The sequence below is a fragment of the Erithacus rubecula genome (assembly GCF_903797595.1).
Source record: "Erithacus rubecula genome assembly, chromosome: 14".
Classification (NCBI taxonomy): Eukaryota; Metazoa; Chordata; class Aves; order Passeriformes; family Muscicapidae; genus Erithacus; species Erithacus rubecula.
In genome coordinates, this window is record NC_136666.1 from 18,706,215 (window position 1) to 18,719,896 (window position 13,682).

The following is a 13,682-nucleotide window of genomic DNA, read 5'->3' on the forward strand; positions in this document are numbered from 1 at the left end:
GCACCAGGTGCTCTGTCCCCAGGAACCAGCAGGAGCCCAGGGACCTTCCCACATCAGTCACAGAAGATCCCAGCAGGCTTTGGTACAAACCCTGCTCTGGGAACACCAGCAGGGACAGCAAAAGCAGTTCCACTCTTGGGGCAGTTGGCAGAGGATAAATGCATTGTTCAGACTGGAACACAGTCCTGCTCAGGGTAAAGGCCAGGATAAATAATGAGAAGTGGCTAATGAGCAATGCTGAGGTGAGCAGGCAGTGACTGAAGAGCAGCAGGAGCCAAGGAGCACCCACCCAGAGCTGGGCAGGAAAGCTCAGTGCCCCCCCCTGCCCTGAGCAGAACCCCCACTGAAACCTGCCCTGGAAGAGCCAAAGCTGCTCCAGCCCTGCCTCATTTCCCTGGAAATTTCCCCTCACCCCACTGCTCAATATTTTCCCATGTAACAGCAGATCCTGCTGCTCTTCAAACAGCTCCTCATCCAGCCAGACCATGCCAGCCCCTCTGGGGCTGTGCTCAGCCCAGGAGGCACAGGCAGGGTGGGACAGGACCCTGCTGGGATGTGCTCCCCCTTCCCTCAGGTGTGGAGGGCACAGCCCATGCTGGGGACACGGTGGGACCCTCAGGAAGGGCCCAGTCCCACCCCAGAGCAGCCCTGGCCCCTGTGGCTGCCTGCAGTAACATCTCTGATTAAACCTGGTGTTCTGCCTGCAAAAGCAGCTGCTCAGAGCCAAGTCATCAATGCCTTTTAGAGATCCAGACCCTCATTCCCCTGACCAGCCTGGCCAGGACACTCTCAAACACAAACATCAGAGACCACATTTCAAATTAAAAAAGTTTATTTGCAGATCTGTGAAACAGCTCTGCCAAAGACCAACATTTCCAAACACTACGAGATGAGAATGAATTTTCCTATCATTAGAATATAAAAAAAAAGTCACAGTCCTTCAACTACCCCATGAAAAGCAGACATTTATGAACCAAACACTGAACTTCCAACACCAAGCAGTCACTGGGGTGAGTGAGACAGTCAATAGCACCAACACAGGTGACACAGCCCTGGTGGGTCTGTCATGACTATGGGATAAAGCAGGTTAGTGAGGCCAGGCCTCGGGGGAGCAGCCCCAGGAGCACTGAGTGCAGACAATGACACAGCACAACACATTCCTCTGCATCCCAGGGATGCAAACACCAAGCCACAACCACCACGGGGCTCCTGAGAGCTTCCAAGTTGGACAAGAAATTCCACTGGAGAGCAGGAACTCTTCTGGGCTTGGGTGGCAGCTGCATTTGACACAAACTTCATTCACTCCATGCTTGCAGAGCTGTGTGCTGGGCAGTGAAGGACAGGGAGCAGGAGGGGCAGTGAGCAGGAGCCAGGCCTGGGCTCACACTGCTTTCCTGTGGTACTCAGGAGGGGCCACCTCATAGTCACTGGCACTGAACAATGCAGAGGAATTCTTGGCTAAGTATCTACAAAAACAACAAAAAAACATCACATTGCATCTTGCCCAAATCCTCTGCTGTTCAGTGAATCTGTAAATCAGGTTTTTGCCCAGACACACAACAGTCCCATGTCAGCTCAGCCAAAAAATCCACTCCAAACTTGCTGCCAGGCACCCCTGGCTCCAGGTGAGCTCAGCACTAACAGGATGAAGCTGCTGATTCCTGAGGCTCAGGCAGCTGCTGTACCAAGAATGGATTTGGAACTGCTCTGCTGCAAGGAGCAGGACACCTGGCAGCTCTGTCTGCACAAACAGGGACCCTCAAGGGATGAGGGAAGGATGGCAAAACAAGGAATGGCCAAAGGTAAGGAAGGGCTGTCTGCCTGTAATTCTCATGGAAGGGGTTCAGGATTTCTGGTCACTGGTTCACATTTCTGCCTCACAGCCAGAGCTCTGAGCACCTGCACTCACCCCAGAGTGCCCCAGAAGACCAGGGCTACCCCAGGGCAGGCCTTCCCTGGCCACCAGGCTGATGCCACCAGAGCCATCCTGGATTTACTCAGGGCTTTCCTTCACCTTCCAAATGATCACAGAATGATGGAATGATCTGGGTTGGAAGGGACCTTAAAGCTCACCTCATTTCACACTGAAGTGTTTTATTATTATCAGGATGTTTTCCTCCTAAAACATCCCATGGCTACAGGGTACCAGAGCACACTAAAGCCCTGGTGACACTCTGTCCCAGAAATAACATTCCTAAAGTCCATCAGTTTTTAAACATTTGCTCAATTGTTGTTGAGTAACTGTTGTGTAATTTAATAGCTTGCTGGAATTATCTGCTGTTTTTAGCAGCTATAAATAAATGTTGAAGCACTTATTTTACAACAAGGAGCAGATGGGACAGGGTAGGAGTGCAGATTAACAGAAGCAGAGGAGTGGAGCCTGAGAGGAAGATCCCCCCCAGTTATCCAACAATGCAGAGGCTCAGCCTGGGCTCCCCAGCACTCACTTTAAGAAGTCATGCAGGTAGTTCAAGAGCAGGGCCAGGCTCTTCTCATCCAGGGGCGTGTAGGCCAGCATGGCTCCGATGCGCACTGCTCAGGGAGGGACACTGTCACACACCCTCCTCAGCTCACTGGGGACATCCCCAGCTCACAGCACAGCACCAGCAACCCTCCCCAGCACACTGCACCCAAACCAGCCACTCCAAACATCCACGTGCACCCCAAACCCCAGATTGGCTCCGAGCCTTTTGGATGCACGGATGGGGACGAGCCCACACCCTGGGGATGAACCCACACCTCAGAGCTGCCTGCCACAGGCTCAGGAGAGGAAAACAAGCACTTGATTCCCTCCCAGAGCTGCTGCTGAGCCCAGCTCACTCACCAAAGAGCCTCAGCAGGTGTGGGGCTCCATAGACCTGGGACATGGGGGCGTCGGGGTGGTCGGCCAGGATCTCGGCGTACTGGGGCCTCTCGAACTTGTAGAGCAGCTGAGTGCCCAGCATGACATTGAAATACTCCTTGATGCCAGCCACCACCTCGTTGACAGCATATTCCCTGGGGACAGACAGCTCTGCAAGGCCTGCTCCAGGCACCAGGGGGAGGCTGGGCTTGGGGACCACCAAAATCAGGAGGGTGTTTTATGGGTGTTCACATCTCGCAAGGAAATCTGTCTGGAGACCTTAAAATCTCCAGGCACAGGCAGGGATGCAATCCCAGACTCCCAGGACAAGGGGCTGCTCTGAAGTGAGCCAGGATTGAGGCACAGCAAGAGCAGCAGTTTCCAGGGATCCTCTCCAAGAGAGGCACTTGGAGCAGCCCAGGCAGCAGCTTCTGTGCCACCCAAAGCTGCTCCCAGCCCACAGGACAGCACTGAATTTACTGCACTGAACAGGGGAGGGCTGCAGGAGCACCTCCTGCCTTCCTGCAGCACCTCCTGCACACCCCAGCCCCACCCTGGGACTGGCAGGGACACAGGAGCACAACCTCACCCCACCCTGCCAACAAATTTAGAACAGGACAATTACATCAGAGGAGCCTCAAACACCCTGACAAGTCAATAATCTGCTTCCTCTTGAGTGGAAGAAAATTACCTCCCCTTCCAGTTCTCCCTTTCAAACAGGAAAGTTTCCTTGCAGAGTAAACACACCTTGTTTTGCTCAGGGCTGATTGCTGGGCTAATTATAAACAGTAATTGGCTTTGCCCATCTGAGCATTTACAAGTCCTCGTGCACCTCCCTGGCCTCCAGCCCTGTGAGCCCAGGGGCACTGAGCTCACCTCACACAGCTTTTCTGGGAATTTCTGTCAGCTTCCTCAGGAAAAGGCTCAGGCCAGGTGGGGAAGCAGAAATCACATCCAGAAGAGCAGTTTGGAATGACCCCCTGAGGATTTCTGACCACCTCCATCACCCTGGCCATGGGGCTGGGGCAGGTTTCACACCTTTATTCCATTTTCCATGGAATCCAACAAGAGCCAAGGAGGTGTTCAAGGCTGGCAGTGAGCACTACTCACTTGTTATCAGTATTTCCTCGGGATTTTTTGTAGTTTGCATAATCCTCTAAAATGGAGTCCACATTCTTCTTGGCAGGGAGGTAGAAGAGCTACAAATGCAAAACACAAGTTTGTCTCATTCTTGCAGACATTTATACCTGGAAGCTGAACTGGGCCCTTCCCAGCAGGACATTTCAGGATGAAATCAGCAGGTTAGGTGGTAGAGGTTAGGAAGGGAACTCTGCCAGCTTGCCTGGGTGTTTTTAATGCCCAGTACCTGTTTCTGCCTGGTGATCAAGTCCCAGTCATCCACCAGCCATGGCTTCAGCTCCTCGGGGATCTTCACCTTCACTTCAACCCTGTTCATAAACGTTTCCTCCTGAGAAAAGCCAAGCCAGGCTAATTACCCTCAGCACTAATTGGGAGCCCAGCACCCTTGTGTTTTCCAGCCAGAATCCCTGGGAGGGGATGGGAAATACTCACACTTTCCACTGTGGGATCCACCCGAGCCCTCTTCTTCCTGGGAGGCTGGGGAGTCTCACTGGTGCTGCTGCCCTCCCCAATGCCTGGAGCTGTGCACAGCACCCAGCAGCAGGAAAAACAGCAGCAACATTTACTGAGCTAAGGAAGGCTCAAGATTTTTCTCAGGTCACCTTTGCACCTGTTGGTTTTTTTTTTTTTCTTTTATTTTAAATATTGCTGGTGTTCTGGGAGATCCCTGTTGGTGCCAGTTTGAGGGGCTGCATTATCTGAGGGATGGAACCACAGCCTGCTGTATTTTTGGGGAGAATCTTTGCACCCAGCAGCTCAGTCACATCTCCATCTCAGCAAGAAAACCTAAGTTTGACTTAGGAAATTATTTCAGCAGATTTTGCTTTTCTATTGCAAGTGCTCAAAACCCTGACAGACTGAAACAAGCAGATTTTAAACCAGCCAGAAAAGTGTGAACCTTCCCCCTCCTGGGCAGGGAGAGCCCCAGGAGTCCAGCAGGGACAGAACTGGGTGTCAGTGAATTATTGGGGCAGGTCAAAGTCTGATTTCACTACAAACCCTGCACTGCAGAGACCCACTCAGATGTAAAATAAACCACACTTACTTTTCTGCTTGTTCTTTTTTGTTTTCCTGCAAGAAGAACACAAATTATTGCACAGAGTGGCACTTAAGGAAGGCACAGCAGAGAAAATGTTTCAAGCACCCAGCACAGGGATCCTCTGGGGCTGTGTTCAGCTAAGGACACAGAGCAAACACAAGTAGAACTTGGTTCAGAGCTGTGGTACCACGAGATTCTCCATGGAACAGGTCACAATTCACCATTTTGGGCAAGTTTTGTTCTTCCCAACTGCTCTTGGAGGGATGCATGAGGTCTGTAGCTGTTTTATTTCAGGCAGAATATGGCACAAGGAAACACAAGTGCTGGGAATTCCCAGAAAAATCTCACTCAACTGAATTAACTTCCAGTAAAAGATTGAAAAACCCTCCAGCTTTAGCACTTAGCAGGGAAGTTTCAGCAGCACTTTGTCTATTTGCCACCCATTTTCAGGAAGTTTTAGCTGGGGTACCACTGCTCATGCCCAGTTTGCCCCCTGGATCCACTGCTCAAAAACTGGCACTGGGTGGGACCCAGCCCAGCACTGATCCCCCAGAAATTCAGAACTCTCTCAAGTGGCTCCTGTTCTCAGGCTCTGAGCTGGGCTTATCAGGGCCAGGAAACAGGCAGAGCTCTGAGGAAGGGCTGGACTGGGGAGAGCAAGGCTTGGTTTAAAGGCAAAGGAGCTGAAATGGGGCTGGGAAAGAAGGGGGGAGCAAAGGAGTGCAAAGAAAGGGGGGATGGCAAAGAAAGGGGGGATGGCAAAGAAAGGGGGGATGGCAAAGAAAGGGGGGATGGCAAAGAAAGGGGGGATGGCAAAGAAAGGGGGGATGGCAAAGAAAGGGGGGATGGCAAAGAAAGGGGGGATGGCAAAGGAGGGCAAAGAAAGGGGAGATGGCAAAGGTGGGCAAAGAAAGGGGGGAGGGCAAAGAAAGGGGGGATGGCAGAGCAGGGCAGAGGAGGGGAAGGCAGGTCAGAGGAAGCAGGAAAAGGTGAAGGAGGCCCCAGCACAGCCCAGGGTGGCCCCAGCACAGCCCAGGGAGGCCCCAGCACAGCCCAGGGTGGCCCCACTCACCGTGTGGAGATGGCTGGGCTCTCCAGGCAGCACACAGTGTGAGCTCCATCCCTCCTGAAAAACCTGGGCACAGGCACACACACAGGCTCAGTGAGCAGCCATTCACCCTCCTGCCAGCACTGAGCTCTGCTGGGGAGCAGCTGTGCTCCCTCAGTGCCCCAGTGCCTGCTCAGCTCAGGAATACATTTATTTCCTCTGCCTCAGACCTCCAGGGCTGCTACCAAAGGTGAATCTGAGGCCCCACAGAGCTGACAGTGCCACCCTTGCAGAACAGTTTGAGAACAGCTTCTCCCCCTCCCCACCAGCAGCACTTTGTGGATCTGCAGTGAGCTCAGATGCCCAAGGGGACAATGCACAGGTTTGATTTGGGAAGGGTATTTTGGGATGTATTTACTGACTCACACACACAACCAGCCCCTGCCACACTCACATGGCAGACAGGGTGAAACAGCCCCTTAAGCAGCCTAATTAGTGCTGGCCATCACTGAGACCTGCTTTAATTAGATTTTAATGACTCTGCCTACACAGAGTGGGGCTGGGCTTGGTCTGACCCCACATGAGGACAGGCAGTGACTGATTCCTGGGGAGGAAACACAGCACTCACCTGGCTGGAGCACCTGGGCATAGGGGGATCCAGCAGATCCAGGGGAGGGAAAAGGATCCAGCAGATCCAGGGAGATCCAGCAGATCCAGGGGAGGGGAAAGGGATCCAGCAGATCCAGGGGAGGGAAAAGGATCCAGCAGATCCAGGGGGATCCAGCAGATCCAGGGGAGGGGAAAAGGATCCAGGAGATCCAGGGGAGGGGAAAAGGATCCAGCAGATCCAGGGGGATCCAGCAGCTCCAGCCCTGGCCAAGTTTTGGCCAATCCCCAAGTGAAACTGCTCCAGGACCCAGAGCAAACCCCAGTTGCTGTCCCTCCTCAAAGCCATGACTCACATTTCACACCAAACCTGTCCCTCAATCAGACATGGAGCCTCAGGCTGCTGCCAAATGCACTTCTGAAGAACTGGTGGCATTTCTGCAGCTTCCTTATGAGGGCCAGAGTCACAAATGAAGTTAGGGATTCAAAACATCCCATTAGTAAAGGCCACATTCATCATTTAATGAAACCCTGCCCAAACACAAGATGGCAAATGAGCAGAGCTGCACTGGCTGAAAATCTACCATAAAATCTGCCCTGAAACACCCAAAGGAGGGAGTGAGGAAATCTGACAGTCAAATCTCAAATGAAGCTTTTCTAGGAGGTGCCTGAGCTTGCTTTGGGTCTCTTAGGATGCAAACCCATTTTTAATTGTGTATTTATTGGTTTAGTTTTGCCAAAACCAGCCAGAGAAAGGCTCTTTAAATGCAGTTTTGACAATTGTACCATGGCAGGAGGCAAGGCATTGTGAGGGTTTTATTCTAAAGTGTTTGGAAGAACTGGGAAATTCTGGAGAGAAAGTGATTTTACTGAGATAACAAAAGCTATGAGGAATCACCACCTTGAGTCACCAACAAGAGTGCAAAAAATGCAGAGTGTGTCTACTCAATTCAACATGAACTCTGCACCACCTGAGAGGCATTTAATGAAATTCTTGAACAAAAGCATTTTGGGACCATTAAACTGCTTTTAAACAGGAAATGGAGCTGAGCTGCAGAGCCTCTAAAAGTGAAACTGAGCAGCCAAAGTCTGGGAGGTGTTTTGGGCAGGGTTTGGGGTGAGTTGTCTTTAAACAAAAGGAATCTTACACTTCAACATTCTTCTGCTGCAGACCAGAAGTCTTCTTGCCTGGAGCAGCTCCTCTCATCTTCCCCTCTGCATACTGTTCCCTTTAGACAGAGATATTCACAAATCACATTTTGGTGGGAAAGGAGCTTTTTGATTTTGGTTTGACTTCCCCTGATCCCTTTGGATTGAAACTGGTGACCAAATGTTCCCAGCCCAGCCCTTCCTCCCCACTACTCACTGGTTTGCCTTCTGGAGTTCCTTTTGTTTCTGCAGGTTGGTGTCCACGTATTTGAGCACTCTGCTTTCTGGAACCCATTCATCCCAGCTGGAAAAAACCCAGAGGGAAAGAGATCATCACCCCAAACCATCCTGAGATTGCCTTCACACAGCAGCCCACTAACAGCTGCACAGAATTTGGGGCCAAACTCTTGGTGCCCAGTCATGGACTGGCACAACTGGAGGCCAAAGTTACCAAACATTCCCCACTGGAGCTGGGGGGATTTCTCTATGGAAGTGCAACCCTCATTTGCAGCTTCCCAAACTCACAGGATGGGCAATTTAGGAGGGAGAGAACAGTCTTTAATTCAAAAGAGGTATCAAGAAAAAAATCCTCTGTGCTTACAAAACTGTGGGATATCTGTAGCCATGGTACATTACTGGGAAAGTCTCCTTTGTCTATCCCAACATTTTATAGGTTAAATTCAGCAAGAGGATCTTGCTGTAAGGAGAAGATTTCTGTCTGTGAAGGAAACCAAGATGGCATGAATATCTGCAGAATCCAAGTGAGTGGTTTAACAGAACAGGTGTTGGGGAAATTGCCATTACCAGCAGGAATTCCACTTCAGCACAGAGTGGCTCAGCTGAGCCATCTGAGCACTTTATCTCAAATAAAACACATTAAAAGTGGCCAAGGCATTCTCAAGCACACCAGTTAAAGCTCTTCAGGAAGAGTTCTGTGCCATTTTCCAGCAGCTGCCACTCTTGGAGCATCATGTGGCCAAATCTGGATTCCAGAAGGTGGAGAGAAGGCAAGGGCAGCATCTCCAAACTGAGAGAAACATCTGCAGCTGTGCCCAGACACTGTGGGGTTGGAGGCTCTCCTGCCTGCCCACCTTCCAGAGCTGCTGTGTGAGCAGGTGACACCACAAAGCTGTCCTGACTGCTCAGACTGGCAGAACAATTCCAAGCCAGCCCCTTGCAGCTGCACAGGGCCAGCTGAAGGCTGTGCTGCCCTGGCTCTTGCAGCAAAGCCACTTTTCATGTCCTTGATTGAAAGGCAAAACCAATATAATCTCAAGGAGCACAAGCAAGAATGGCACAAAGAAGGGAAGGAAGGGCCCAGCTGATCAAGAGGAGCCAGCACACCAAGTGCTGTGTGTACACTGAGACATCCCTGCCCTCTGGCAGGGGATGCAATCAAAAGGCACAGCTGAAGCACCAGGTTCAGCTTTTAGTCACATCACAGGGATTGTTGTGACTCAGAGTCTCCTCAGCACTGAAATAAATCCAAATCAAACAGGAAACTGCTCTCTGAGACTTCTGGGTCTGAAGAGTTGAGGTTTTCAATCACTTAGAAAAAAAACACCTCCTCTTTTCCTAAATTCAAACCAAGGGGTAGAAAACAAAAAAACAGGGAGAAAAATAATCAATATAACAACCTTTCACCTTTAATGGGCACATTTATCTCTCAGAGGTGCCTCAGCCATCTCCCAGCTGGAACCCTGCCAGTTTTGCAGGAGGGAAAAATGTCTGTAAATTTATTTTAAGCTGAGAACTGAAGCACAGGCCACAGCTGCTGCTAAGGCAGCCCTCAGCAAGCTGGGCTCCAAAAGCCCCTGCCAAGCCTGGCCTAAGAGCAAGGGCAGGGATCTGAGAGGCTTTGCCCCAGCTCAGCAGGGGCTGCCTCTCCTCCTAAGGGATAACAAGGAAGTTTCCACAGCAGCCATTTGTGCAGGGAGGATTTGCAGTGATTCCCACCCTGAAAAGGCAGCATGTCCCAGCAGCTCCTGCAGGAAATGCCCCTCTGGCAGTGCTCTGTGTGTCACACACATCAGCTCAGGTGTGAAATCATTCTGCTCCATCCCAGAGCTGCTCCCAGCCCACACTCACAGCACCTCCCTGGAAAGACAAATCCTGCTTTTACTCCAGGCACCACTTACTTTTTATTCCAGCCACTGTAGTGGATAAAGTATTTCACTTGCTTGTCCTTTATGGCAACCTTTACACACTGCAACAGAGAAGAAAGGTCAGTTATTCCCAGGGAGAACAAGGGCATTTCAGGGAATTTGCTGCTTTAGCTTGCACAGTTTTCCCTGCCCCTGAAATTCTTGGCTGTAGAAATCAAATCCACCAACCCAACACTTCAGCAGGAAGTCCAAGTCCTGCTCTGGAGGTGCTGAGTGCCCCTGGAGCACTGACAGGCTGAGGCTGCTGCAAAACCTGCAGGGCTCCAGGTCTGGTCTCTAAAATGGGTTTTCCTTCCACTGAAGCAAAAACTACTCACAGAAATTACAATTGGTATTTTCTTGGCACCTCCAGGTGTTTGAGAGGGCAGAACCTTTGGGGACACAAGATTTTCTCCAGACCACACCACCAACAAAACATTGCCAGAGGAACCTCCTGTTGCAGGAAACATCTGGAAATGCCACAGCTGGGACTCCAAGCCAGGCTCAGGTGAGTCTGCAGCCAGGACTAAGCTGGATCCTCTGTGCAGCAGTGGCTTCTTCTGGCACCTAGGTTAAAGCCTGTCCCTGCTTGTTTTGGAGAATAAAGGGGCTGAGCACCCAGTGAAAGGTGACTCAAACACAGCTCTGCAGGAAAATGCTTTCCCTGCTGGAGGTCAGGAGGGCCTGGGTGAATCTCCTTTGGCTCTGTGAGGCAGGGATGTACCAACAGCTCCTGTTTGCCACCAGCCCTCCCACAGAGCTGCTCTGCCCACCTTGTGGGACACTCAGGATGTGGGCAGAACAAAAAACTGCTGGGCTGAGAACCATGGGAGACAAACACATCAAAGGAGCAGGGAGAAAGCCAAGGCTGTTACTCATTACCACTGACAAAGCAGCTTTGAAAATTAAACTCCTTAAAATAAACAAGCCAAAGCTTTTTTCAATTATACTGAGTTCTCTGTGCCAGTGCAGGAACTCGGAAGGATGCACTGAGCACAAAGCAGCCCAAAAGCACTGGAGAGCTGGGGAATCCCTCCCAGCACCAGCTGGCACAGCCTGCTCCTGCAGCACTCACTGTGCTCTGGGGACAGCAGGGGCACAGCCAGGCACAGCTCAGGGCTGACTGCACACTGCTTTTTGGTAATTTTAGTCCCAGTCCTTGGTCTCATCTGGAGGCAGAGCAGACAAAAACATTTCACTGTGCTCCTGGGGAGCAGCAGGAGGCACCTGCAGCCACACACACCTACCTTGGCTTCATAAAGGAGAGGCCCATGGAAACAAAGCACACGCTCACCTGCAAGGGAAGGGCAGAGAAACAGCTCAGAGCTGCAGAGCTGCACCCCAGGGACACCAGGAACAGCTCAGAGCTGCACCCCAGGGACACCAGGAACAGCCCAGAGCTGCACCCCAGGGACACCAGGAACAGCCCAGAGCTGCAGAGCTGCACCCCAGGGACACCAGGAACAGCTCAGAGCTGCAGAGCTGCACCCCAGGGACACCAGGAACAGCTCAGAGCTGCAGAGCTGCACCCCAGGGACACCAGGAACAGCTCAGAGCTGCACCCCAGGGACAGCCCAGAGCTGCAGAGCTGCACCCCAGGGACACCAGGAACAGCTCAGAGCTGCAGAGCTGCACCCCAGGGACAGCCCAGAGCTCCATTCCCATCCCCAGGGACAGCTCAGAGCTCCATTTCCATCCCCAGGCACAGCCCAGAGCTCCATGCCCATCCCCAGGAAATTTTGTTTTAAATCCCCGTTATGAACACAGTGGGAAATGCTTCTGGGTATCAACAAAGAAAAAGGCTCAGAAGGTTCTCCCCGAAGTGCCCACACATCACAGAGTTGGTATTTTATTTAAAAATGTCCCTACAGACAGGGCTGACACCCAGAGGTGACATTGCCACCCTCATTGTCACAGTGTCCAACCTGGCCTTGGCCACTGCAGGCACGGGGAATCCATCTGACACTGCACTGCTGGTTTTATTTACCTCACTTGTATTATTCTCAACCACAACCATTACTAAAGAAATCAAAACATACACTGAAAAATCCTCCTAAAAAATGACACAGAAAAATCCTGTCCAAAAAATTACACGGAAAAAAAATCCTGCTAAAAATTACACAGAAAAATCCTCCTAAAAAAAAAAAAAATCACACAGAAAAATCTTGCTAAAAAAATACACAGAAAAAATTCTGCTTAAAAATACACGGAAAAAAAATCCTGCTAAAAATCACACAGAAAAAAAACCTCCTAAAAAAATTATACAGAAAAATCCTCCTAAAAAACACACAGAAAAAATCCTGCTAAAAAACTACACACACACAAAAAAAATCCTGCAAAAAAATGCACGGAAAAAAATCCTGCTAAAAATCACACAGAAAAAAACCTCCTAAAAATATTATACAGAAAAATCCTCCTAAAAATTACACAGAAAAATCCTCCTAAAAATTACACAGAAAAATCCTCCTAAAAATTACACAGAAAAAAATCCTCCTAAAAAGAATAATACAGAAAAAATCCTCCTCCAAAGCCCAACCCATCCTCTCGCACCCAAAGCCTGGTGGTGCTGCAGTTGTGGATTCCAGCTGTGGATTCCAGCTGTGGATTCCAGCTGTGGATTCCAGCTGTGGATTCCAGCGGACAATAAACAACGAGCATCCTTCAATGGAAACAGAACCCGCCAGAGCGGAGCGACTGCAGCTTCAATGGCAGGAACACGAACGGGGAGGGAAAGGAAGGACAAGAAGAGACAAAGGCGGCGGGGTTCGGGTGTCGCACCCATTGTCACCTCAGCGGGCTGAGGGAGCGGCCAGAGGCAGAGCCCGGAGCGGCGGGCCCAGAGCCGAGCCCCGGCACCGCCCGAGCCGCGGAACCGCCCCGGGCCCCGCCAGCACTCACCCTCCTGGAACTTGGGCTTGGGGTCCTGCTTGGGCGCCATTTATAAGGGCCGGTCCCTCCTCCGGCCGCTCCCCGCGGGGCCCCGGCGCTGCCCGGCCCGGCCCGGCCCCGCCGCGCAGCCGCGCCCGGGGCATGCCGGGACATGTAGTCCTGCGTGGGCTCCCCGTTCAGCCCCGCGCAGCCGCGCCCGGGGCATGCCGGGACATGTAGTCCTGCGTGGGCTCCCCGTTCCGCCCCGCGCAGCTGCGCCCGGGGCATGCCGGGACATGTAGTCCTGCGTGGGCTAAGCCGCTCCGCTGCCTGCCGGGTTATAAATCAGAAACGAAGCCTCGATATTCAGCAAAATTTAGATTGGTTTATTTTATACAGACAGAGCAAGCAGCGCTTGTTTGCGCTTGAGGGATCACCACCCACTCCACACTTCCACCGAAATTGGTTTGCAGCTCCCGTTTTTTGTATGGTTTTCCTTGTAGTCATCAATAATTGTTATTGTTTTGTTGTAGTAATTCTGCAAGGTAAGCAGTGGTGGTTCAACTCCCGTGGACAGCTCTTATTACATGACCGTTGGTCATGTAACCATCTGGTCTTGGTAGATAAAAAACAGGAGAATTTGGAATTCTGATCTCTAGCAGACAGTTTGTGATTGATTACACAAAGGCACGAAATCTGATTCTGCAAAAAAACCTTTCAGACTTATGGAAAACCCTTTTTTTTCTTTTACGAACTGGTATACGCAGTATGTATCACGGGGATTTAAACAGAGTGTGTTTAATCATCTATTTCCCTTTATCTAGGTCCATGTTCTTTTCTTATTTT

At 51.1% G+C, this 13,682-nt stretch overlaps 1 protein-coding gene across 1 annotated transcript; it reads right to left on the reverse strand.

The window, feature by feature from the left end:
- Nucleotides 1-814: 814 nt before the first annotated feature.
- Nucleotides 815-13,010, reverse strand: MORF4L1 (mortality factor 4 like 1). Its single transcript, XM_079317596.1, has 13 exons — nucleotides 12,867-13,010; nucleotides 11,216-11,262; nucleotides 9,963-10,030; nucleotides 8,042-8,128; nucleotides 7,824-7,904; nucleotides 6,094-6,156; nucleotides 5,028-5,053; nucleotides 4,415-4,503; nucleotides 4,209-4,310; nucleotides 3,953-4,041; nucleotides 2,825-2,997; nucleotides 2,448-2,532; nucleotides 815-1,466 (listed from the first exon to the last, which is right to left on the reverse strand). The coding sequence occupies exons 1-13, from the start codon at nucleotides 12,904-12,906 to the stop codon at nucleotides 1,382-1,384; spliced, it is 1,035 nt and encodes a 344-aa protein (XP_079173722.1). The 5' UTR covers nucleotides 12,907-13,010; the 3' UTR covers nucleotides 815-1,381.
- Nucleotides 13,011-13,682: the final 672 nt, after the last annotated feature.